This window comes from Podarcis gaigeae (assembly GCF_964106915.1).
Source record: "Podarcis gaigeae genome assembly, chromosome: 3".
Taxonomy (NCBI): Eukaryota; Metazoa; Chordata; class Lepidosauria; order Squamata; family Lacertidae; genus Podarcis; species Podarcis gaigeae.
This window is the reverse complement of record NC_139680.1, coordinates 43,157,410-43,182,596: the sequence shown is the minus strand read 5'-3', so window position 1 is coordinate 43,182,596 and position 25,187 is coordinate 43,157,410. Positions and strand designations below refer to the sequence as shown.

Genomic DNA, 25,187 nt, shown 5'->3' with positions numbered 1-25,187 from the left:
GGCTTACAGCAAGTGTGTGGAAAAGGAACCTACCTAAGTGTAATTTCATTGTGATTAGGGAGTTTGATCAGACAAAATGATCCCACAGCTTTCTTGCTGTGTCCTGTGCCAGCAACTCTCAGATACCACAATCAGCCTTTAGTGGATTTGCAGAATGCTGTTCTCGTTTTGCTTATTATTAGTGCTCAGAAAAATGGCGTGAAAAATAAATGTGGTTTTGAGGGGCAATTGAAAACTCATTGGCAGTCTAGTTTTGCATTCCAGCTTCTCTCAAGCTGAGGCTTAGTTCAGGTTGCACCTGAGCATTACAAGCTGGGCAGATCTGTATCCTGAAGCAGGTGACTTCAGACTTCAACAAACAACCCATTTGGACTTTCCCCGGTTTCTTTTGAAATCGTTCATTTGAGAGTTGCTGCAGAATTAGAATATAAGGATTTCAGCATTTGTTATAAATGTGATCTTTCATCTGTTTTTTGTTTGTTTGTTTGTTTGTTTTAGGTAGTGTGTCTATTCAGGGACATTTTTGGTCAGGATGCTGAACCATATATGGGTTCCAGACAGTTCCACATCACTCCCTATGACGTCCAGGTGAGAGAGAACAAAAGTTGCTGCTACTTGGGCATCTTCTTGAATTTCTGCTCCACACTATACATGCACACTAATGCACTTGCTTATTTTGTTTTTAATTCTACTGAAGGTTGGTTTCTCAATCCTCTCCCGTGCAAACTATGCTCCTCCTCCTGGCAGAAACTTATCCCTGCTTCACCATTCACTCCAGCCCTTGGAGTCCATCATGAAATGTGTGCATATGAGTTGGATGGTGATATTGGTAGGCCCTGCGGCTGCTGGCAAGACCAGCCTCATTCAGCTTCTAGCATATCTGACAGGTCATCAGTTGAAGATCATGGCGATGAACAGTTCTATGGATACAACCGAGCTGTTAGGTGGATTTGAGCAAGTAAGTGTGCATTTTTTAAATTTGGGAATAAGGACAAGTCAAGTGCATACAAGATACCACTTAACTTAAATTTGAGGAGTATATGAATGGGCAAAGTTTAAATGTCTTAACTGAAAGCAAGAAAGAAACACCTCTAAGTGGTTTCCAAAACCGTGCTGAAGGAACCCAGTGGGAAGTGGTGCTTCAAGCAGTGACCAATGTAATAAATGTCCTATAGGTTGACATCATTAGGCCTTGGAAGAGCTTGCTGGAGAAGGTGGAGAACGTTGTAAGCACACTTCTAAGGGACAGCCTCCTCCTCACTGCTATCTGTCCAGAAGATGCTGAAATTGTGCTGCGTGCCTGGAGCAGTTTCGTTCTAAATTTCAAGCCAAAGTCCCTTGGGGAAGGGAATCAAAACATAACCATTGAACTGGTGAACAAATTGGAGGGAGTCCTTGCACTGGTCCAGCGGCTGAACAACAAGATCAGCTCCTACTCAAAGCCAGGTATGCACAGAAGCAGTAGGAAGTGATAGCGTTTTTCCCTTTTAAAATGTCATCAACTAAGCATGTGCAAATTCCAGTTGCTGCATGCCACCAGAGAAGGCAAAAACCACAAAGCATTTTAAAGACTGCTCTGATGTTACAAGGAAGACATTTTCATGGCGAGAGATGGTGTGTCTTTATGGAGCAGTTGTCAACTGAGATAAATGTGTACAAATGTGACCATGGTCTAGACACGTGTGCACCCACCTCTCTATTCTCCTGCACCCACTGGCATTCAGCCGAAGTGTGCAGGAACTTTACATGTACAGTGATGAATGCACATAGAGCACTTGTGAGCAAGCCACCCAGGTCCATATTTATTAAAGCTACATAATCTGCGGAAGCACAAAGCATAATTATTTGCTTCCTTAAAGATTTTTCCAGCCTCCATCACAGTTATGATTGCTCCGCTCCCCCACACCAGTTAGCAATAGTCTATTATGTTTATCATTCTGTGAATATTAAAGACATTCTCCCTTTTTAATGAAAACCTGGTTGATCTACATGCATTAGTTTAGACATCACATCTTGTCGAAGCTCATGCAAAGATCTTATGATCACAACTGAACAAAGAAAGAGGGACCGTTTGTCTAAGTTGGTGAAGGATACTAGACTAAATGTAGTTGTGAAAAGCACTCTGTGTGAATCTTGAGTACTGGCTTATTGGTTCATTGAATCGTATTCTAAGTATCTCTCCCCCCCCCCCCCAATTTTAGAGTTTTCAAGACTTGTAGAAGAATTTCGGCACTTCAAGCTGCAGGTTATTCAGTATATGAGCAGCAGCAACCATGGCACATTTGAATGGGTTGATGGGATGTTGGTTCAGGCTTTACAGTCCGGAGAATGGCTCTTGATGGACAATGTTAACTTCTGCAGGTAAGCGCAACTGTGTTGTTAGAAAGAAATTATCATAAATATAGAAAACCACATTGGATAAACGTCATTGAATCTCTGTTACAAATCATGTACCAGATCAAAGAGAGAAATTCAAGGAGTAGAGCATCATTTACTGTTTCAAAGGAAACTGGATTATACAGTTCTCTCCCATCTTACTCAAGGAGGTCCTTTGCTCCAGCAGACACTTCCGTGAACAGAAGGGGGAAGTCATAAGACAATTTTTGCTTATTTCTCCCTTTTCTCTGTAGCCTGCTGTGACACCCCCCCCCCACACACAAAAAAGAATTCCTGATCCAGAGGGTTAGGGAACACTTTGGAAAAGGAGGAGGCAATGCAGAAGAAAGGGGGAAGTTTGCAAAAAATTGCACAAATTGCTTTCCCCTCCCTTCTAGTCACAGAAGCATCCACTGGGGCAAAGAGTCTTTGTTGAGCAGAGGGGACAGAACTGGACACCATCCCATGGCATTTCTGCATTACTTCCGTATATCTGATGCTATAAAACTGATCAGATTGAGCAGGGCGGGGGGGGGGGAGGGAGGAATACTCCTTCCATTATGAAGCCAAATCAATGCTTGCAGTTGTTAGTAAATCAGTGAGCCACCTTTAGTGCTTAATTGTTCCTTTACTTCTTGTGTGTAGTCCTTCTGTGCTGGACCGCTTGAATGCTCTGCTTGAACCTGGAGGAGTCCTCACCATGAGTGAAAGAGGAGTGATCGATGGTGTAACCCCCACTATCACACCGCATCCAAATTTCAGGTGCGCTGACATTCTTTGTGCTTATTGGAGTGTGTTGTTGGATTATGCTTTGAGAGTTGCAGTATGCACTGGGGTGGGAACACCGTCTCTTTAAGGTATCACTACTGCAGCCTTGAAAATAAGTGTAGGTTTGATCATCGCTCAGCTGGGTCAACAAAGTGATATATTGCTTGATAGTTTTCTCTCAGCACCCCCCCTTTTTTTTTACAACAAGGTCATTTGTCTTCCTTTGCTGAGCAGCGAAGCATTGTGATGCACGAATGCTTGTCTCTCCACCTTCTCTGAACTGCATGTGTATTTGCAGGCACGCACGGACACACATACGTTTTCATTCTCTGCTTAATTATTGCCTTTAGATTGTTACTGGATTCTTGTGTTTTTTTAAAAAATCATTTCCTCCTTTTCTGTATAAAGCCTAGAGAGCATTTGCTATTTGGGTGTCCAGCAAGTTTAATAAAGCAGGTTGGGGAGGTTGGTTGGTTAGAGTGCGGTGTTGATAATGCCAAGGTTGCAGGCTTGATCCCTGTATATAGGGACAGTTGCATATTCCTTCACTGCAGGGGGCTGGAATCAGTGATCCTCAGGGTCCCTTCCAACTCTACAATTCTTTGATTCTAAGTAGGATAAGGAGAGGAGGGAGCCATGAAAGTAGCAGCCACAACATGCCTCTGTGTTCACCTAGCCAAGACAGTAGAACAGTGTGGTTAGTTCCCTTTTCTCCCAAGGCAGAGTTCCCTGGTGGTGGAGAGGAGGCAGTTCAGGGGTGCAATAAGCATTTTTTAAAAAAAACTTTGTGCATAGGGAAGACCCAGACAAACCAAGTACCCCTCTAATAGAAACTCAGCTTAGAAATGTACTGTTGGTATTGCTCTTACCAAGGTGATAACCTTGATCGCTAAACATTGCAGGCAAGTGCCTAATTGCAAGGCTGTAGTGTGACCTCTTCCTCGCTCGCTCCACCCCAGGAGCAGCAGTGTAAGATTACATACTGGATGGGTAACTTAAATAACCATACTCTCTTATGTGTATTGAAACTTTAAAAAGGCTTTTCCTTTCGATGGATCCATCACACGGCGAAATATCCCGAGCCATGCGGAATCGTGGAATTGAGATCTACGTTCCTGGAGAGAGTGATTCATTGGATCTTCACGATGTGAAGCTGCTGCTTCATGGAATGGGCTTGTTTGGAAGCAGCATATGTGATGAGCTCGTTGCTCTGCATACAGAAGCTAAGGAAAGCATAGCAGGTGAGATAAGCATGCATAATAAACTTGGCAAGCGCTAAAGAGAATAACTTCCATTTAGTGATTGTGTTAGAGACCATCTGAGAGAGAGAATGAATTGGGAAATTTTGATTATGATTTCAGATTTATAATACGGAAGTTAGCTCAGGTAGGTGGTTTGAAAAAGGGGAAAAGCAAAAAAAATGGTTAAATTCCTAGGCATTCTACAAAGGTGCTTGGTGGGTTGTAATGTTAATTTTTCCTTCTCAGGTTCCTCTTACACTCTATCTGCTTTGATTAATGCTGCAACGCTGATCGTGCAGCAGTTGCGCCGAGGATTCGGTTTAGCAAAGAGCTTCTATAAAGCGTGTTGGGACATCTACGTCAGTTCACAACAGTCAGGAGACAATCAAAAGGTAAGTCTTCCTCCGTTGGAAATGTGCTCATCAAGTGTTTGTGCTAGAGAGTCAACTTTTGCAAAATCAGTGAGAGACAGTTCAAAGTCTGAGCAATCAAGAATTAGAGACCATGTATATATCTGTCTTTTCAAACCAACTGCTACATTTTAATTGTTTTCCATGCCTGAGAAAAATGTTACAGAAAGAAGACTACTGTTGTTGTTTTTCCCAGTTGAAGAACCTAATCTTCTCCTTTTGCCTCTCCTGATATACTAGCATATGCTGGACTTGATAATGAAGCATGTTTCAGTCTTGGATTCAGAGGAAACGAGGGGTGCTTCCCTCCTTGCCTTAGGATTGTGGCCAGATTCTGCATCCAGTGCTTTGTTTGCAGCTGAAGACTCTCTGCTTTCTATGGTTCATCACGATGGCCAGGTCCTGGCTTACTGCCTGAACAGGCTGAATCTGAGAAACAGCAGGTGAGCACAAGGTGTTGCTATCCCTCTGGAAATATAAGAGTGAACTGTTCCAGGTTAATTGGTGAGCAGCCTTTTGCCTGCCCCTCTATGTAAACAAGTGAGCAACGTTAGCAGTTACATCTGCACTGGGCTACCATAGTTAAGGCCGTTTTCCTGCCTCCACTCTCCTTGCTTACAAGGTAGCAAGCAGCTCTCATTCCCTATACCTGCGAAGCTTAAGCTGCTTTCAAATGTGGGGTTTATTGTGTTGCTCTTTTGGTTATAATGCTAGCCCTGCTCTACTGGTTTCTAACATTCCTTTCACACTGCATTACCTGTTGCGTTATGGAACCGTGGCTTTTTGATGGATATACCACCATGTCATGCTAAAAGTCATTCTCACCAGTGGGCGGGACGTCACGGGTGTCATTGGGCATTTCACCCCCCTCTATATGCATACATGCTTCAGTTCCCCCATTGTTCACCCATGAAAATGTTGGGGGGAGGGGAACTGTATGATGGACTACCTACTCTCCTAGATTTCAGCACATGAAAACGGCAGGGAAATTACAGCTCAAAACTATTGAGATATTCCAGGTTAATGGTGTGGTGCACAGTTGCTGTTGTTTTTCTGGAAGCAGTTAACATGGAAATGAGCATTGAACTTCCATTAGGTCCCACAGATTTCCAGATATGTCTTACATCATGTGAAAGATCACATAAAATGTGGGTGTTACCACATTTTTTAATAGTTCATGTTGGAAAAATGGAATACTGTAAAGCGTCAATTCTGGACGTGGCAATAGTTTGAAAGCATGGTTTCAGTGTCCAGCTGGGATTTTACTCAGAGTTAAGGCAGCACACCATGGTTACTTCTAACATGTTTAGAGGTTAAATCTCCTCTAGGCCTTTGGAAATTGTATAGATGGTTTGTTCTTTGCATAGGTATGATCTTCTTACAATGACCTCTCGTTTCAGGACGCTGCCTCTCACTATACATGACTTTGAGAAAATCCTGCACTCTCCTAATCCAGACTGCCTCAAATTTGGTGCAGTGGAAGCTAGTGCCTCTTGGGCAGACGGCATGGAGGTCCTTTCTGCAGCCGTTAAGTTATTCATAGAGAAAGCAACGAATCAAGACTGGACGTTGAGAGTTGGGTGGCTTAATCAGTTAAAAAAGAATTTGCCACAAGTGCCTGGTAAGTGTTGACTCTTGCTGCTTAAGCAAGACTAATCTGAATGTTTGTGGTGGTGGAAGAGAATCATGCAGCACGATCCTATGCTTGAGAGATGGAGGAAGTCAAAAGCACAGCGTCACCAGAATAGTGTGTGCAATAAGTGAGTGAAAGGAAATAGTGTCTCATGGCCAAAAATAATAATAATTGATTAGACTCTCAACCCCAAAACTGGAATTTCTTGGCTCTGTGGCCTGCAGCTTCTTCTTGGCCTCTGATAATAATAACCATACCCATCTGGCTGGGTTTCCCTAGCTCACAACTGATTTCATATGTTGATACCAATTCAGCTTTATCTTGATTAATTGACTGCATTCTCTGCAGGGGTTGGCTTTCTTCTCACAGCTGCCCCATGAATACCCCACTCATTCAGGTTGCTGGACTTTCAGCACGTCACCTGATGTGTAAGGAGCTGCAGCTAATAGGAAGTAGCCCCCCCCCCAATATATGCACAGGAGTTCTTGGTCCTTATGCATGGGGTGGAAGGGGCTTTGGGATTGGATCGCAACGGAATCCTTTGGCAGTCCAGGTGTTTTGATTCGTGGGACCCAGCACGTTTAATTGAAATTACACTGTTCTGTTTTGTTTCACTCGTTTTATAATTGTAATTGCTCTATCTGTTTTCTTCATTGTGCTATTGCTGCAACCTGCCCTGACGAGGAAGGGAGAGTAAGAATTCTTACCAGCATATAAATAAAAATAATAAGCTTAGAAAGGCATGAATTCACAGGTCGTCTTCTTTCTACAGATTCAGTGTATACTCAGCTGGAAGCCGGTGCGGCATCTCTGAATAATTTTTACTTCAGTCCCCTCTCAGGTGCGATCAGTAATGTAATAAAGTTGCTGCAACCAAATATGACCGGTAAGATGTCTTCTTTCTCTCTTGGCTGCGTGTGTGTTTTCTCTTCCTGTGTTTTTGATACAGTGAAGATTGATTTGCAATATTGAGGAGGTTATGGGGAGTGAAACGTAGCTTGCAACAGAACTGAGTGGGCTGTATTTTGTTTTGTTTTTTTTAAAAAAAACCTTTCATTGGGCTTAGAAAATGCTACTCTGCGTAAAATAAGATGCAGTAAATTGCATATTGGAACCTGCCCCACGTTCGTTCCCATTTAAACAAATCTCTCGTTTACGCAGTGAACATGTCAAAACAAAAAAAAATTTCTTCCAGTAGCACCTTAAAGACCAACTAAGTTAGTTCTTGGTATGAGCTTTCGTGTGCATGCACACTTCTTCAGATACACTGGTTGATGGACTTCCATTTCATGCGGCTCAATGTGGTGCCTTCCATAGTTCCAGTTACAGATAGGTAGCCGTGTTGGTCTGCCATAGTCAAAACAAATAAAATTTCTTCCAGTAGCACCTTAAAGACCAACTAAGTTAGTTCTTGGTATGAGCTTTCGTGTGCATGCACACTTCTTCAGATACACACGCAGTGAACATGTGTTAGGTGTTATCCTGTTCATGCAATATTTCTTGGATTGAGGGAGTTGGAAAATGTTTATAATGAAAACAAACGTGAGTTTTCCTTGTTGTTCATCTATCAAAACAGATGAGCATGTGATTCCTATGGATCCCAGATGGAACATGCAGTGTTTGGATATCATTAGCAATTCAGTGGACTTTGAAGCAGAAGAACACTCGGATCAGCTGCTTATCCTGCTGAAATCACTTTCAAATCGGTGAGTTCAGTCACACATGTGCTATTTCTGGGATGGGGAAACCCTGTGGCCCTTCAGATGTTTTTGGTCTCCCAACTCTCCCCATATGGCCGATGGCCAGGCATGATGGGTGTCGTATTTCCAGCAACATGTGGAGGCCCAATTGGTATCCACCTTCGTTCTGTTATTTTGATTAGAAAAGTTAGTTTGTCATTTCCACATTCTATAATAATGTCTTTCCCTTTTTAAGTTGGTTGATAGTCTATAATTGTCACAGACACCCCCACCCCCCCACTTAAACTGCTAAAAACAACAACCAAGCAATCCCTGGCTCTGTTTTCTTTTGGAAGGCAAGTTGTAAGGCAGCTTTCACTAACCTGGTGCCCTTAAGAAGTTTTGGACTACAGTTCCCATCAGCCACAGCTATGCTGTGCTGGGGCTGATAGGAGTTGTAGTCCAGAACAACTCAAGGGCACCAGGTTGATGAAGGCTGGTGTAATGTACAAACTAGAAAAAGTCAGGTACCCTTATGCTCACTGATAATCCAAAATCTAAGCGTACAGTTACATCAAAACCTTTATTTCACAAGGAAACTCATTTTTACATAAATCGTTCAGAATATTCATGCATCTTCTGCCATTACCCACTGCTGTAGTCAGAATTCTTTCCTCCTGTTTTGCTCGTCTGATGCAGATTATAAATTCTCTATTCAATTTGTGGGTTGTTAGCTTCCTCTTAACAGGATTTTGATATACTATTGACATAACTTAAATGATATCCATGTGGGTTTGTTGTGTTGTGATTACAGGGCAATACTGCTTCTGGACCGTGAGAAAAAGAGCTACGTTGAAAGGAGCCTGATTAATACCAAAAAGCCAAGAACTAGTGCTTTGAGGATGTCACTGGAGTTCCATAAAGGTATCTATTGTGTTTCCATTTAAAAATTACTTAAACGAATCCCTGATGTTGTTTTTGTAGCATGGTGCTTGGATACAGTTCTGCATTTTCTTTTGGTTTAATTTTCTGCATTGTCTTTTGGTTAAATTTTATTCTTGAAATGAAGATCCCGGCAGCCACAGCTCACTGCCGCATGCTGTTGTGGTGAACCTCGCAGGCTTTTTTGAACTTTGGGATGCCTTCGTGCTGAACTGGGTGAAGTCTACTCAAGGATCTGTGTCTGATGAAAAAATGTATGAAGTAAGTAGACCATACAAACATCTGGGGTCACCCATTGCTTGGACTTTAGGAGCTGTCGACTTGCTTTCCCTGTGTTACGGTCTCTGATATTTTTGTCATACCATTTTGTTTGAAAGTGGAAACCTGGGAAGACGACATGAAATCCACCTGTCTATTCCAGTTGCTTGGAGGATCGGGCAAAGTGGTTAGTCACATTCAAGAGATTCCTCTGACTTAGGAATAAGAGTTCATCTAAAACAGATAAATGTTTTGCCTAGTTTGAACTGTAGGGAAATAGTGTGCCCCTGTAAAGATACGTACATTCCAGAACGAAGCCAAGGATCTATGAATGATTGCAGAAATGGGAAGCTGATCATCTTCATGCTAAAGGATAAGCTAAATTGCAAGAACTGCAGTGCTCCAGCTTTCTGTTTTTCTGGTCTAATTTAGGATGTTAGATCAGAGAAATCTGTTTCCAGAAAGATACTGTTTTCTAGAGCACAGCCTGGATGGGTCATGGAAGCTGCCTTAAGAGATTCTCTGAGCAAGGACCACAGGGAGTCTACTTCAGGCTCATAGCTCAGTGGGTGAAGTGCAAGAGGTTACCCTCCTGAGACACCAAAGGTTGGAAGGTGCAATTTTTGCCTAGCAGCTTGTGTTCATTCTCAGGAATGAAGGTGTCTTTCTGCTCAAACAAGGCCCTTTTGGATTTAAGACATGTGTCATTTCCTAATGATTAAAGAACAATGTTCTCCACCTGAAAAAGCATTACCGTGTGCATCATGGAATGGAAGACTCAATTTTTTTCTGGCTTGTCTCTAGATACTGCACTGCTTATTGTGGCGTGACAGGTTTTGGACGATATCGGACATGGTTGCTGTGGATTCCTCTGGCTTGGCACTCCTGTCTCTTCACTGGCACTGGGTTGTGAAACATTTAATCAGCAGGACAACTAAGTTGCTGAGCACATACGAGCAGCAGAAGTATGTTGTCTTTAGCTTGTACACCAATGCATTAAATATGAAGGCAGCCTTCTATAGGGAAGCTTTTTAAGGTTTAAGGTTTTATTATGTTTCCTATATATGTTGGAATGGCTGGGATTAGAAGGTATAAAGTCCCTGCACAGAGGTATTCTTAGTGTTCCCTGTAGGTAATCATGTCAAGATGGCTATGTACCAGCTATAATTCAGTTTTATTAGCAAACCTGAGGTTAAACTAACCCCTTTCCAGCCCTAGGAGGAGTGCGGGGAGTGTTTGTGTGACACACCTACACACTGCAGCTGACACACTAATGTGTCGTGACACACTGTTTGGGAAGCTTTGGACTGGGAGAATGAGGTTTCATAGGTTGCTGTATATCCAGGCTGCATGCATGGTTTGATGACCAGTCTTACCTTTTCTCAGTTTTCTGTATAAACAACTATTTCTTCTCTTATTTTAAGGCTGCCCAAGGATATTCAGTCTGCCTCACAACAAATCCAGGCTTGTCTAGCCAATCCTGCTGGTGTTTCTGCTAGTGTAAAGAAGCTGCAGAAGTTTTGGGGAAGACCTCTTCCATTCAAGGTGCAATGTATTTATATGTAACTGAGTACCGTTGACTTCTATGGAGGTTTCTCTTTGGTAATACGTTTTAGAAAAACTGTTGTATTACACTGCTACCCTACCCATCTAGAATTATTTAAGGATCTTGTGTCTCAGAGTTACAGAACTGCTTATAGATATTTAAGAAGGTGATCAAGTGAGTGTATGGATTTAGAAATATAAATACCGGTACTCTCCTTTCAATAAAAGTTAGAGCAGACTTACTAAACACCCTACAGCGAGAGCCATAGTTAAGTATCATCATCATCATCATCATCATTTATTATTTATACCCCACCCATCTGGTTGGGTTTCCCCAGAATGCATGCCTTGTGCACAGAAATTCTCAAGATTAATCTTCAGATTCCTGCCTGAAAACCCAGAGAGCTTACTGCCATCCAGTGCACACAGTACTTGGGTAGATGGACCAATCAGCTGACTTGTTTTCTGTGTTCCTAGATAGCAGTTCCTAGTACAGTATATCACTTTTGAATATACTTGCACAGCTATACAAATGCTCAGGCAGCAGATTTTTAGTAGCATGCTTGTGCAGAAGCTGTGAGACCAATGGGGCCTGGCTTAGGAAACGAAGCAAACCGTTGATCCTGCGTGTCCTGTCCTGCAGCACTGCTTCTGTTAACCGGAGGCAAAAGTACCCACTCTCTTAGACAGAGTACTGCATACATACCAAAGTGTGCACCCTTAGTGTGGGGCATTCTCATGCTTTGGACTTTGGCGCAATTGCCTAAAGGGTTGACTGCTGCTTGCATGCATATAAATTATATGCACCGCTTCAGTCTTTACAGAAGAGGTCAGCATAAGTGGTCTTATCATGCATTTTAGTAAAACAATAGAAAATAGTGTTCAATCTATTGAGTTGGGAGTTGCCATTTTTATTTTTATTCAACTTATTCAGGATGTAGGAGTAGTGGATGCGTCCGTTCAGTTGCGGAAAATTTCCAAAGCACTTAATGTCCAGGAGCTGAGACCCGCTATTGGAAATGGTGAATGGCAGAAGGAGGTCTGTATTCTGAAAATGGCTGCCACAGAGTGGAAAATCAAGACTGCATTGCTCCAGGCTCAAGGCCTAGTTCTCAGAGCCAATAATTTGAAGGATGTCATTTCAGGTAAATGATTTATTTGTGGTCAGGTGAAGCGAAGAACACCTCATAATGTTTGTACTACAGGTTACTTCAAATATATATTTTCATGTTCATATAGTAAACTTCCGTGTTTCCTGCAAACGAACATAAAAATTCAGATAAAATTCATATTTCCAGGTTTGTATCCCCCCCCCCTGTTATAATTTGTGCTGATGAGTGAGTTTGTTTTTGCCTTAAATCTTAATTTGGTACAAGATTTTAGTTGCAGGCTATTTCTATTCTTTATTTCTTTCAGATGAGTTATGGGCTCTGGTGAATCTCCAGCAGTCAAAGCTGAGGGAAGGAGGTGTCTTGCTTGAGCCTCTCAAAGAAAAGCCTGCTGAAGGCAAACAGGTGGATTCTAGTTTGATAACTCAGCTCTGCAATAAGGTGCAACTGTGGCCTGCAATGGAGTATCTAGCTGTGCTTTGGCAGTACAAGCTAACCACTGATTGTATAGCTGAGGCTTCCTTGCAAAGGTGAGGACAAGTTTTCTGTGACGGAGCAAAAGGTTACTGGGATTCATGTAAGGTCGATTTTCCAGCCTTTGCCTTCCTTAAGCTTTTGTAGTCTTTTTATCTTGTGGTTTGCCATGGCTCTGTCAGGTAGCAAATTCATGAACACGCACTCTGAGCTAGAATGTCTCAAGATGTTTTTAAACCTCAGGTCTACTGACAGAAATGCAAGTAACTTTGAATTGGGGAGAATTTCAGAATTTATGTCTCAAAAGGATTATGAGACATTCTGAACATTTCTGATAGGACCAGGATGATTTTGAATGTGGGACTTTCCTTTAATTTCTAATTGACGTGTCGCGTCTTTCCCCTTTCATTATTTTTGTACCTTGGTGTGTATACAAACTATCAATCAGTAGCCATGCCTTTTCTTTTCTCAGGAATGGGAGCAGTCAACAATCAAGCCTATGTTCAGAAATAAGGCAATTTATTGCTTTCTGCCTTAAGTTTACACCATCTACCTCACAACAGCTTCAAGGCCTTTATTACTTGTTAGACTCTCAAAAGGTAGGAACAAATTTTAAGTTCAGAAAACTCCCCTTCCCTTTTCATTTTTCTTTTCTTTATTCACATGGCACTGTATTCTCCAATCCAGGACAGAGACCCGCAACATACAAAACAAGGGAAAATGTAATATGATATCAAAAGTGGCTGCATTATAGTGCTCTGCACATTCTCATTATCAGTGTCAAACACCTGGGTACTTTTTATCTCTATTATTATTATCATCAGGGACGGGGGTGGCGCTGTGGGTTAAACCACAGAGCCTAGGACTTGCTGATCAGAAGGTTGGCGGTTCGAATCCCCGCAACGGGGTGAGCTCCCGTTGCTCGGTCCCTGCTCCTGCCAACCTAGCAGTTCGAAAGCACGTCAAAGTGCAAGTAGATAAATAGGTACTGGTCCAGCGGGAAGGTAAACGGCGTTTCCGTGTGCTGCTCTGGTTCGCCAGAAGCGGCTTAGTCATGCTGGCCACATGACCCGGAAGCTGTACGCCAACTCCCTCGGCCAAACCCAGAGTCAGCCATGACTGGACCTAACGATCAGGGGTCATTTTAACTTTATTATTATCATCATTATTTTCTTTTTTGTCGTTCATATTTTGAGTAATTTATGTAAAGAATTAAAAAATCAAATCGACATAAATTTAACTGTTACTTAATAAAAGGAGCAGCTACATGGGGGGGGGGCAGGAGATGACAGACTAACTTCCTGGCATTTAAACAGAAGTCCTTGATTGACTTCCCATATTTATTTTTGGATAAACTGTGTGTTTAGCGAGAACTAAACAACGGGAAAATTGAAAGTAGGTAAGATGGCTCTAAAAAGCATCCGCTGTGGATTAAGGAGCCAACATTTCTCCTCTCTTGCCCCCCTTACTTTGTCTCCTTAACCTTGCTACCTGGTGAGCATCTCTGGTTTCAGTTGTCCAATGTCCTGGAAACAATCTTCAGGAATCAGCTAGCATCTTGTGGTTGCTTGCAAAGTTTTAGGAGTGGGAAAGTTCTTTCCTTCTGCTTGATTCATTGTTAAACTCTTTGTACTGCTATAAGTTCTTATGGCACTCTTTCTCCCTTCCCCCCATGCTATTTGCTTGCTCCTATGTAGGCTGCATCACTTTTGGTGTACTATTCCCAGTGCATCTGGCTCAGTTTCCTCTATTCCCTCCCATTTATTGCTTGTCCAGAGAATGCTGCAGTAGGTCCTTACCTATAACTAGTTGAATGTGGTTGGTGGTGGTGTTTTCTGTCTTACGTTCTCTCTTAGGACCAAGGGAGAACCTTACTTTCATATCTGATGCAGGAAATGCTTCCTGTCCTTAATAAGAAAGCTAAGGAAAATTCTAGCTGATGTGGTTGGTCCCTGAAAAGTAAAACTTGTGCACACTTCCATTAGAACACTAAAAAAGCAGAGGCAAACATTGAGAGCTTCTTTTAAGTCTTCTGCATTTTTGTCCTGCGCTTTTAGGTCTCTGCAGAAGAAATTTCTCTCGTGTGGTCAGAACTGGTGAATGCTGCTTTAGTAGCGTTTTGGAGCAGTGTCGTTACTACAAATCCAGAGCGCTGGTTGACCTGGCAGCCGCTGTCTGTGGAAGAGAAGAAGATGCCAAAATCTCTCATGGACTGTTCTGTTCAGGTTTGTGTGAGGAAACTTGCATTTTTTTAAAGGGTTAGGGTGAGACTCTACTGTCAGGGCAGGAACTTATTGTACGATAAACTATTTTACGGAATAGTGTAGGACCTTCAACAAAACGATGCACTGCCAAGTGCTCCTGTTCACAAAGCCATGCTTTCTTTTAGGTTACTCCATTCCGTCACCTCATTTACCGTATTTTTCTCTCTATAACACGCACCCGACCATAACACGCACGTAGTTTTAGAGGAGTAAAACAAGGGGAAAAAATATTCTAAACGAAAAAGTGGATGTATGATTTTTGTGGTTCATGCTGTGGCCACAGACATGTGATCTGACAGTGAGTTTGGAGTAGCCCAATGCAAAAATCCTGAGGATCCATGTGGATCCATGCTTTGTAACCACGTTTTTGCACCACTGCGGCTCCGGGCAACAGTGGGTGTGTGATTTTTTTGGTGCAAGATGTAGCCATGGACATGCTATGTGATCTGATGGTGAATTTGGGGTGACTCAGTGCAAAAATCCTGAGGATCCATGTGGATCCATTCTTTGTAACCACGTTTTAAGAGGGGAGGGAAGGAAAAGCACTCAAGGGACAAGGAGCACGTGTGGGGTGTGTGGAGAAGGATGCTGCTAATAATGCAGAAGAGGGGTTTAAGGGGAGAAGAAGCATGCGTGGGGTGGGTGGAGAAGGATGCTGCTAATAATGAAGAAGAGGGGTATAAGGGGAGAAGGCTCCTCTCCTCTCCCGCTTTGCTCCTTTAAAGAAGCAGGTTCTCTGTCCCTCTCTCCTCCCCACTCAGCAGCTCTTCTCCTGGTTTGCTGTTTCAAAGCGAAGCACGGAGGAGGGAAGGAAGGGGAACCATGGATCCTCTGCTCACGACTGCAGCAGATCCCCCCCCCCCGCCACCCATAGGCATTCCCTCCATAACACGCACAGACATTTCCCCTTACTTTCTAGGAGGAAAAAAGTGAGTGTTATGGTGCAAAAAATACGGCAATTTTTTCCTCTCCTAATTGTGAGTCCTCTCTGTCCACTGAGCATGCTCAGTCTTCACTCAGTTTTCCCAGTTACAATTTTTTCTGGAGATCTTTTTTTTTGGGGGGGGTGGAGTGTACTTCTGCAGATAACAAGTTTCCTACAAACTTTCTAATAGTTCCTTCTTGTGAATGAATGGTGCCATTTTGATGTCACATAGACAATGGGTTCATTTCATTCAGAGGATTGAAAGTATTCCCTACCATTGCTTGGAGTGTGAATTAGCTACTAGAACTGATCCCAAGGAAGGCTCTGCTATTTATAGCTTATGCAGGTTTAAAATACAGCATTAATATAAAATAAAGCGTTAATGCTCCTAAAGTGCTTTTGAGCTGCCTGTTAAGCAGCAGTTGTTTGTGACAAGCTGCAGTCTGGATAATTCTTCCATACAACTGATGCTAAATTCAGGGGAACTTGGATTTGCTTTTTAAACAAAGCTTGAAAAGGAGCCTGACAACTTGAACAAAAAACTAAACCCATTTTCTATGCCCTGTCCAAAAATCCAGCTGGACTTTTCATATTTGAACGACTTGTGCAAAATTAGCAAAGTTCCTGTCAGTATGTTCACTTTTGTTTGCATTTTTCTGTAGTGGTCAATGAAAATCATTGACTGGAGACAGTGCAGGAGATAAAGGAACACAGTTGAGATGAGGCTAGATTCACCCCTCCCTATCAAATATTTTGATTATCAGAATGCCGGGGGTGGGGTGACAGGTTTTTCTCCCACTGTAGAGGACAGATAGACAAATAGCACAACTCTGCATTAGAAGTTGGGGAAGTGTCTTTTAAATAAACTTAATTAGGAAATATATTTAGCAAAATTACAAATTTTGGGATTATCTTATTGCTGAAGGTAGGGATTAGTTTAGTGCTTATGCACGGTATTTTAAATACGGGTGGGATGTTGGTTTGGAAATCCTGTTTTGCATCTACCTAACCTGGTGCACTACTTAAATTTCAGTGACTTTCAGTGGGTTCCAGTGTTTCAATGATGATGATGTTGTTTTTTGGTAACATGTTCCCCCAAATGTTCTGACATTTCCAAGCCTGTGACCTGCCCATTTTAAAAATAAAATAAAATGTGGAAACCTTTATCAATGCTATAAACATATGTTTTGATCTTTATTAATTTAGGGTGTGGGTATTTTGAGTCGAGCAGTTTTCTCCAAGTGCCTCTCTGAAATTCTAACTAGCAGCAGCAAGTGGAGCCAGTGGGATGTGACCGGCCTCCCTGTCCTGTCCGCCTCCAACGTCACACTGGGAGAGCGGCTGGAGAGAGCACAGCAGCTTCAGGAAGTCAGCACAGTTCTGTGGACCAACTTACCCTTTTCTTCCATGGCTGAATTTAGGTACTGTATTAAGAAACAAAGCCGGAGGGGGGGGGGGTCAGGAGAGATAGATGCTTTGTACCCTTAGTTAACAGCTGGTCTTAAAAGAGAAGCACACCTGAGGATGGGGTGGATGGTTGGCTGGACTCCCCACCCTACTGTAGAGATAGTTCTCTTGTCTCTATGTTGGCAGCAGAGGCCTAGGGGATACCTATCCAGTAGCCTGATTAGGCTCTAGGGACTTTCCAGTTGCAGATCTCTTCTTCATCCTTATTTGGAACATCTCTTCTTTCAGGTTTACAGATTCCAGGTTCCAAGGTGTCATGTTGCATAGGCAACTCGTAGTTCTTAAAGGCCTGGTTCCGGCAGAACAGCAGGAGGAATATCTCCGGAACTGCAATAAGGTTTCCTCCAAGAGCCCAGCGGCATTTCAGTACATTTGCAAAGTGCTCAGGGATGCTGCTGCCCGGGAAATATTGCCTGAGCAGATCGTCTGCATCTGGCTGACTTGCTTGCAGCAGTTCTTTGGGCACGAAGGAGGACTGCAGAACTTGCCCGAAACGGCTCGGCGAGGCAGTCTCTGGGTCAACCTAGGTCTCCTGCAGATCCAGCTGTGGCTTCCACAGACCCAGTATGATCCAGCGGTGAAAAGGGAATACAAGCTCAAGTACGCAGAGGAAGAGGTGAGGGCTTGGGTTCCCTTGCCTTGTGGCTAATGGGATTTTTAGGCTACACTGACATTTCAAATCTTCAGACGACTGCTAAACTATACCAGGCCACATGAACAAATGTAGTAAGATTGCATTGGAAATTTGCTGTCATATGAGACAAAACAACCCAATATTCAGATAACATGGTGCATAACTACAAGTACTAGGGCAGGTGCAAGATCTTATTTATTTTTCCAAACAGAAAATGAGTCTCTGCATAGTCATGTAAAACCCTACAAGATGAATAAAGATATACACAGATATGCAGATTGAGCACAGGTGAGGAATCTGTGCCCGTCTGTGTATTGCTGGAGATCAGCTCCCTAGACAGTGATGGTCACTAGTCATGGGTATTCAGAGGTAACTGGGGTAGTGGTGGTGTATCCAACAAAATCATCCCATTTGTGCAAGGACTTCCCCTCCCTCTCCCTATACCCCTTCCCAATCTGCTCCAGAGGGCTTTGGGAATGCCAAGAACAGTTTTGGGTGTGTGGGGAGGGGGCCAAATTCATTTATGCAAGCATAAGTCCTTGCCCAAACATGACAACATTGGAGACAGCCCACTGTTTCTAGACTTTGAGGTTCCATTTACCTGTCATGACGTAACAGCCTTGCTGTAGACTTACAACATACAGAAGGATCTGTAAATTCTCAGTACACAAGAATAGCTCCTCCTCCACCCAATTGGAGTGGTGGCAGAGTTTTATCTTGAATGAAACATGCATGGTTTTTTGTTTTTTGACGCCTTCAGCTGCACCATCTAGAATGTGAATGGAAGACACACAATCTATCAACTCAGTTACGCACAGGGAAAGATCTGGAAGATGAAGCCATCAGCCATCACAGTCATCCTCACATTAGGTAACTTCAAGATTCCCTGTGGCTTTGGAATGTTGCAATGTTTACCTCCTGTTCCCAAATTTGAAAGGGCAATTGTAAATGGTCACAATAGTCCAGTGGGCTGTGGGTTCAAATCCCTGCTTGTAACAGAGCCTTGGGTAGTTGCACTTAACTACAGGATTCTTGTTTTCTTGACTCTCAGTTTGCCGTTTGGGTGATAAATTATTTGAGGCAGGGGTGGGTGGATTGCAAGAACAGGTGTGTGGCTCTTACCATTTGGTCCCCATGCATCTGGACACAATTTGAAAAGCTTGCTTTCGTCCAGTGTACCTAGACCTATACAGAGTTGCCTGAGTTTCTTGTGGCAAAGAAAAGTGAAGCTATATAAATAGTCAGGGTGGCACTTAGATTTCATCATGACAGCAAAATAATTTGTTCTGCTCTTGAAGGCGGCTTTCATCTAATAATCGTTGGGTGACCCTGACCTTTGACCTTTTGCAACTTATCCTCTCTCAGGATGTTATGCCAAAGAATCCAGAAGCTGAAGGACCAGATTGCCAGCCTCAGCCAAAAGCAAGCCTATAGACCACAGGCTCCTTCGTATGAGTCATTGTACAAGGAAGTTCATCAGTATGTCAGCAGCATTGCCCAGACTTCAAAAGTCCAGGATCTCGTGACCCGCCTGCTGCAGTTACTCCATTTGGATAAGTCTCAGTCTCTCCAGATGGTGCAAAACGTCCTCAGTGAAGAGGCAGCCTGGCAGCAGTCGCACCATCAGTTCAGGAAACGGTTGGCAGAGGACTATGCCGCCTTCCCTGATGCAGTCGTCCCACTGCAAGCTGCCATTTTGCAGATGCAGCATGGCCTAAGGCTTGTGGCTTCTGAAGTCCATAGGACGATGTTCAGCAGTTTTGTCTGCCCAGCCAAGCTTGGCACTCTGGTTGCCTCTCTGCTGTCGTTTCCTTCCGTCAGCGCCACTTTCCCCTGTTACCTTTCCCACGCGGATGCCTTGTGCTCTGTGAACGCTCTGGACGTCCTTCATGGCCTTAAGAGGCTGTCTCTGAAATACTCCTCTGAGGATGCTGATGGGGAGCAGAGGGTATGCCTCACCCAGGAGCAGCTGCTGGTGAATGCTTTGTTGTTTCTCCATTGCCACGTGCTGTCCAAGGGAGAACTGGACCACAAATCTCTGCAGCTATTTAGGCATTTGTGCCAGGTATGGTGGTGCTATTTAAGCAGCTACATTTTTTGAGCCTCTACCTTCATTCTCTCCTTATTGCTCTGGCCAGGAGGGGACATCTTTGGAAACTTAACTTAAAATGTTACGTAGACGCATTTGGCAAGTGAAAGCAGGCCACTCTAGGAACTGTTGCTCTATTTTTTTAATAGAGAAATACCTCCCACAAGTAGAAATATGCTTCTACTTGTGCAAGGCAGCTCCAGAGTTCTCCTGGTTTCCCTGTCCTGCTGCAGCCCTGGTTCCTCACAATGCCATTCCAGAAGGTCCTTTGATCCTCACAAGCAGCTATTCTGAGAGCCTCAGGGAGGGAAAGAGCCAAGAAAAAACCCCATTGTGTGCGTGGATTTTTCCTTTGTTTATCTCTGATAAAATGCAGCAGGTTGGATCTCAGTTGTTTATAGACTGCTTTTCTGGTTGCACAAAGCGTTTCAAAACTGATAAAAATAAATCAATCAAGAAAACCCGGCAATAAGACTAAATGGCTGCAAAAACATCTTCCAAAAACTATCTGTGAAAAATAAATCTTGACACCCTTGGGAGAGAGAAAGGTGACTGGCTTAATGCTCACTGGAAAGAGGGGTCACAGCTTTAGAGCAACCAGTATAAAAGCAAGCCTACAGGCTCCAACTCTGGGCTTTTTTTTCTTGCCACAAAAACAGAGCAGAAAACAAAGCCTGTTTGACTAGGCTTCAACATACAAGTGGCCTCACGCCACCATATGTTTACTGTGTGACACATGTGGGCTTTATATGCACAAGTCTCTTATGGGTTTCTCAAGATGAGTGGGCTTTTGTTTGTTTGCATTCTATTTCTTAGGTAATTATAAATGAATGGGATGAACAAGAGCGCCAGGCCCAGGAAGAGGAGGAACAGAAGAACAGTCTTTACAGATACAGAACCAAGAGCCACGGGAGTGGCCTCAGTGAAGAGGAGGAGGAAGAGAGAGAGTTCAGGAGGAAATTCCCTCTGCATGAGAAGGTAAACAACTTCTGCTTTAAATTGCGTACGGAACTTTATTCTGTTTGTGTTTGTGCAGGAGTTTACATATTCAGAAAGAAATACTGAAGTATCAATAGTGTGGCAGCTGGGAACTGGATGAAATGGGATAGGGGCAGAACCTGAAAATGTTTTTAATTTCACTGGAAGTCAGTATGTCCAGTAGCCTAACTTCCAGAATCCTAAGTTCACATTTCCGCTTTGTGTTCAATGAGCCATTGTGACGTTATTTGTTCTTGTTGGGAGAATACACAGTGTAAAGACTGAAAAAGCTCTCTGCACATCCGTAAGAGACTTGCGAGGAAAGTGTTTATAGAGCTTTGAATGGTAAATTGGGGGGGGGGGGGACTGTGTTATGAAACAGAGCCAGGGAAATAAGCCTTCAGTTACCAAATTGAGTCCTGCTTGCTTTTGGTTGTAGTGCTGTTGCTTGTGTTTTCTTTTTTTTGAAAACAGTAAAAATATTAGTGTCAGGAGTCAGGATAATAGAACAAAGAGGCTTGGAAAGAGGAATAAAATATATTATGTTGCAAATAATTATAAAATATACAAGCATTTTTTTTACTAATACCATAAAGAAGATTCCTAATAGAATACAGAGCAGATAATACAGCTGTAGTGCTATGGCAAAATGTACAGTATAGTTCCTCTGTTGCCACAGAGAGGTGGCCTCTTTTTTGCTTCCTACCTGGATGTGTGTGGGGAGCCCAGTTGTGTTCCTGCAACGTCTCAGATGAAACAGGATCTTTAGTAAAGCCTGGCTCGCTAGACGACCTGAGGGTGCATACAACTGGTTCCCCATGTTCAGAAAAGCTGCATAGTAAGCAGTCATGCATATTAAGCAGTTCTTACCAGCCTGCCTTGTTCCATGCAAGTGTGTCCTTTGAAATTGGTGAGTTTTGCTGCTGATCTTAAAATACAGTGCTGCAAGTTGTCACCAAATACACCTTTCAATACGATTTGCAGGATTTTGAAGATATTACAGCAGAGGCAAGCCTTGAGGGGAAAATGGAAATGAATGACGGTTTAGAAAAGGAAGCAGTTTGTGAAAAAGCCCTTCTTTCTCATCACTCAATGAAAACAGTCATGACGATTCATCAGCAGCTGTGCCTTTACTTCGCTCGGTCTTTGTGGTATCAGCAAAGCCTGTCCTCCCATCAGGCGAAGCATCATTTGAATACATTTCTTTCCTGTTACCAGACTGGTGCTTTGCTGGTAGCTCACTTCTATCCTTTGATTGGTAAGGATTTTTCGTTTATGCTTTCAAGTATGCTGTGCTTCAGTGGCCCCATCCTTTTGAGGGAGCCATAGAATCCCCCCTCCAATATGTTGCACAAGTGTGTGTGGCACCTTCCTATCTCTTACATAAGCTAAAGTGCTCCCTGCAGCATACCCAGCGCTGCCCTGCCATCTGAACACGGCAGGGTGAGGCCATTAATAATGGGCAAGCTGTCTTCTTGTTAAGGAACCCCAGGTAAGCTTCCATGGAACCATCATTCAAAGACCACAGCTGTGATTTAAAAATCCTGTGTGTCTACTGCTAATGGTTGTTGAAGTATGTACAGTTGTACCTTGGTTTTCGAAAAGCCTAGTTCTCAAATGTTTTGGCTCCAGAACGATCAAAACCCAGAAGTGAGTGTTCTGGTTTTCGAACATTCTTTCGGAAACTGAACTTCCGACAGGGCTTCTGCGGCTTCCGATTGGAAGAAGCCGTGCCCTGGTTTTCAGACGTTTTGGAAGTCAAACATTTGACTTCTGATGTACGACTGTATCTCTAAAAAATAAGTAGACAGAATAAACTGAAATGTTTAGCTTTGGCTACATCTGAGGAGCTATGTTCTCTAAAACAGTCCCATTGCAGTTGCACCTACCACTTCATGACTTCTTTGTTGTTTGTATTCAGAAACCCATTTTCCCACTCACGTTTGATATACTTAGCTTGAGCCTTAAAAGGCCAACGTAGCTTAAATGAGTGGTCTCTCATTTCCCTGCTTAAATAATGAGCATAATTCAGTTAGGGTTAGTTGTATGTGTAGAATACTACTGAAGGCTATAGGCTATAGGGTAGGTGAGATTTTATTGCGATGGGTAAATGGAATCTCCTACTTTCAAATAGCATGATGCGTTTCCACTGAGGGAAAGTAGTGTGTTTGGTTCTGCTCTTTATTCAAGAATCTAAATGACACTAAAAACATAGTAATAAAGCAAAAGAAAGCCTTGTATAATTGAACTTGGACAGCCTCTAGGGTGTGGGTGGTCATTTATTGATACTTTCTGTGTGATCTTGTTGATTTGCTGTGCAGGGGGTATTGGTAGAAAGGCATTCTAGGTTATTCTTCCTAGAATTAAACATTCCGGTATTAAGTGCCTCAGAAGTAGATACTCACGGAGGCTTTTGGAGTGAGCTATCACTTTATATAGTGTTGGGCTGTGCAAAACAGTTGCTCTAAGACACAACACATTTGTCTCTGAGCTTATCCTTTACTGTCTTAATCAATGTGCTGTTTTAAAAGATAAGGAAAGCTTTATTGCCTTAATGACTTTGTTTCTCTTCTTGCCCCCTGGACGGCCAAATCATAGGTTCTGAAATGAACGATAATCTCCATGGCAGCCAACTTCTAGCTAGCACGATACTGCACAATACACTTTTTGAACAGGGGGCTTCAGAACTAGTCCTGCAAAACGAAGGGCCGTATGACTTTTATCACCATCCTAATATTCAGCAAGTGCAACAGTGTCAACATGTTCTTGAAAACTTCACAAAAGAGGTGAAAGCACTATTGCAAGAATGGCCGGACCACCCTGCGCTTGTCCAGGTAAGAGTCTAGACTTCCAGGAACTGAAGCAGTAGCTAAAATAACCAGAGTTCAATTTATATTTGCTTTGACCTAGGATTCCTTACATGTTAAGGCTTTGTATGGATAGCACCTTCCACAGAAACAAGCATACTGCTAGTCCCCTAAATTTGTTAGTATGTTCAGCTATATGTGACAGATGAATGTTATATCTGCTATTAGCAGAAGAGATGAGATCTTGCAATGCAATATGAAATTAAAAGTTCTGTTCCTTTGTGTTGTTGATTAGTTTTAAGCTTTAGAAAGCGACTGCCAGAAGCACTGATTGTCTTTCATTTTGCAGCTTTTGGTTGTACTGGACAGAATCTGTAGCTTTCCACTCTCCAGTCCCCTTTCGAAGTTCCTGAATGGCTTGGAAATTCTGCTGGCCAAGTCCCAGGTAAGAAATCAGGGGGCAAGTGGTTGTTTGTGTGTAGCCAGAAAGGTGAGAAGAAGTTAAGAAACTTCTGTAATAACCTGATTTTTAGTAGTATAGGAAACACCAAATTTACTAATAAAGGAAACTTATTTGTTGAATGAAGGTGATTGCATTTTTAAATTTAAAGGTGTAGATAATGGGCAAGCAAATCAACTTTTTTATCAACATTGAAATGTATAATTTCAGTTTTTGTCTGAAAGGCATCTTTTCCTTTTCTAGGATTGGGAGGAGAATGCTAGTCGAGCTGTCTCTCTTAGGAAACACCTGGATTTGGTCACTCAGCTGATCATCCAGTGGCGTAAACTGGAACTGAAGTATGTACTGTCAGTTCCCTTTGTGCTGAGTATTTTCAAGTGTAAATGACCGGGGTGGGGGTGGGGGGTGGGGACAAACCAAATCAGGGGTTTGCTCACAGCATCTGGAGCAAGCTCAGAAATTGAAGGGAGAGATGTGGAGTTTCATTCGTCTACACAGCTTCTTGCTACGTTCCAGCATGTCTTCTATGTCCTACCTTCTAGATCCCTGTGGGTTTGGTTTTTTTTGTATTTTTCTTCAATCCTTAGCCAAAGAAGAATCCCTGTTCTTTCAAATATAGATAACCTAGCAGCTTATGCAAAATAAATATGCTACATTCACTTCTTTAAAAATCTGATTATTTACTAATGCAGATGTTTTTAGGTTTTCATATTTCAGCACTGATGTTAGTGCAGAGCAAAAATAACAGCCTTACCTGTACTGTAAAAATAGTTGTCGTAAAAATTGGGCTGCTTTCTAAGAAACGTGTACCCATTGATCTAAAAGCAAGCATGGGTGGGTGGTGATAGGGCTCCAAGATTTAATGTTCATTAATAGGTCTTTTTCCCCCCCACTTGCATCGACAGCTGTTGGTCTGTTAGTCTGGACAACACAAGGAAACATCACACAGAAAAGTCAATGAAACACTGGTTTTCAATCTATCAGATGATTGAGAAATATAGGCAAGAACAGACACAGAAGAATACTGAAGGTAACTATTGATAAAAGAGTGGTAAAAGAAATGCATGCTGTTAATAGAATGCAAACACTCAAGGATACACATTTCTATAAACTGATAAAAATACAAAT

The 25,187-nt window shown here is 42.6% G+C and overlaps 1 protein-coding gene across 3 annotated transcripts in view; it reads left to right on the top strand.

Moving 5' to 3' along the window:
• Positions 1-25,187, top strand: part of MDN1 (midasin AAA ATPase 1) — a 95,899-nt gene that overhangs the window by 36,767 nt on the left and 33,945 nt on the right. For all 3 annotated transcript variants that reach the window (XR_014561896.1, XM_083729644.1, XM_083729643.1), the window contains exons 41-69: positions 499-588; positions 698-958; positions 1,176-1,446; positions 2,202-2,361; positions 3,022-3,138; positions 4,183-4,385; positions 4,632-4,777; positions 5,036-5,238; positions 6,196-6,416; positions 7,201-7,314; positions 8,005-8,134; positions 8,922-9,031; positions 9,177-9,310; positions 10,112-10,272; positions 10,732-10,852; positions 11,787-11,997; positions 12,269-12,491; positions 12,908-13,034; positions 14,493-14,660; positions 16,831-17,045; positions 17,320-17,707; positions 18,486-18,595; positions 19,091-19,790; positions 20,631-20,792; positions 21,777-22,050; positions 23,391-23,626; positions 23,949-24,044; positions 24,303-24,397; positions 24,965-25,089. Coding sequence is in view for 2 of the 3 variants with exons in the window: in XM_083729644.1 (XP_083585770.1) it covers positions 499-588; positions 698-958; positions 1,176-1,446; positions 2,202-2,361; positions 3,022-3,138; positions 4,183-4,385; positions 4,632-4,777; positions 5,036-5,238; positions 6,196-6,416; positions 7,201-7,314; positions 8,005-8,134; positions 8,922-9,031; positions 9,177-9,310; positions 10,112-10,272; positions 10,732-10,852; positions 11,787-11,997; positions 12,269-12,491; positions 12,908-13,034; positions 14,493-14,660; positions 16,831-17,045; positions 17,320-17,707; positions 18,486-18,595; positions 19,091-19,790; positions 20,631-20,792; positions 21,777-22,050; positions 23,391-23,626; positions 23,949-24,044; positions 24,303-24,397; positions 24,965-25,089 (5,572 nt within the window). In the remaining variant the exon portion in view is untranslated. The remainder of the gene's footprint in view (positions 1-498; positions 589-697; positions 959-1,175; positions 1,447-2,201; positions 2,362-3,021; positions 3,139-4,182; positions 4,386-4,631; positions 4,778-5,035; positions 5,239-6,195; positions 6,417-7,200; positions 7,315-8,004; positions 8,135-8,921; positions 9,032-9,176; positions 9,311-10,111; positions 10,273-10,731; positions 10,853-11,786; positions 11,998-12,268; positions 12,492-12,907; positions 13,035-14,492; positions 14,661-16,830; positions 17,046-17,319; positions 17,708-18,485; positions 18,596-19,090; positions 19,791-20,630; positions 20,793-21,776; positions 22,051-23,390; positions 23,627-23,948; positions 24,045-24,302; positions 24,398-24,964; positions 25,090-25,187) is intronic.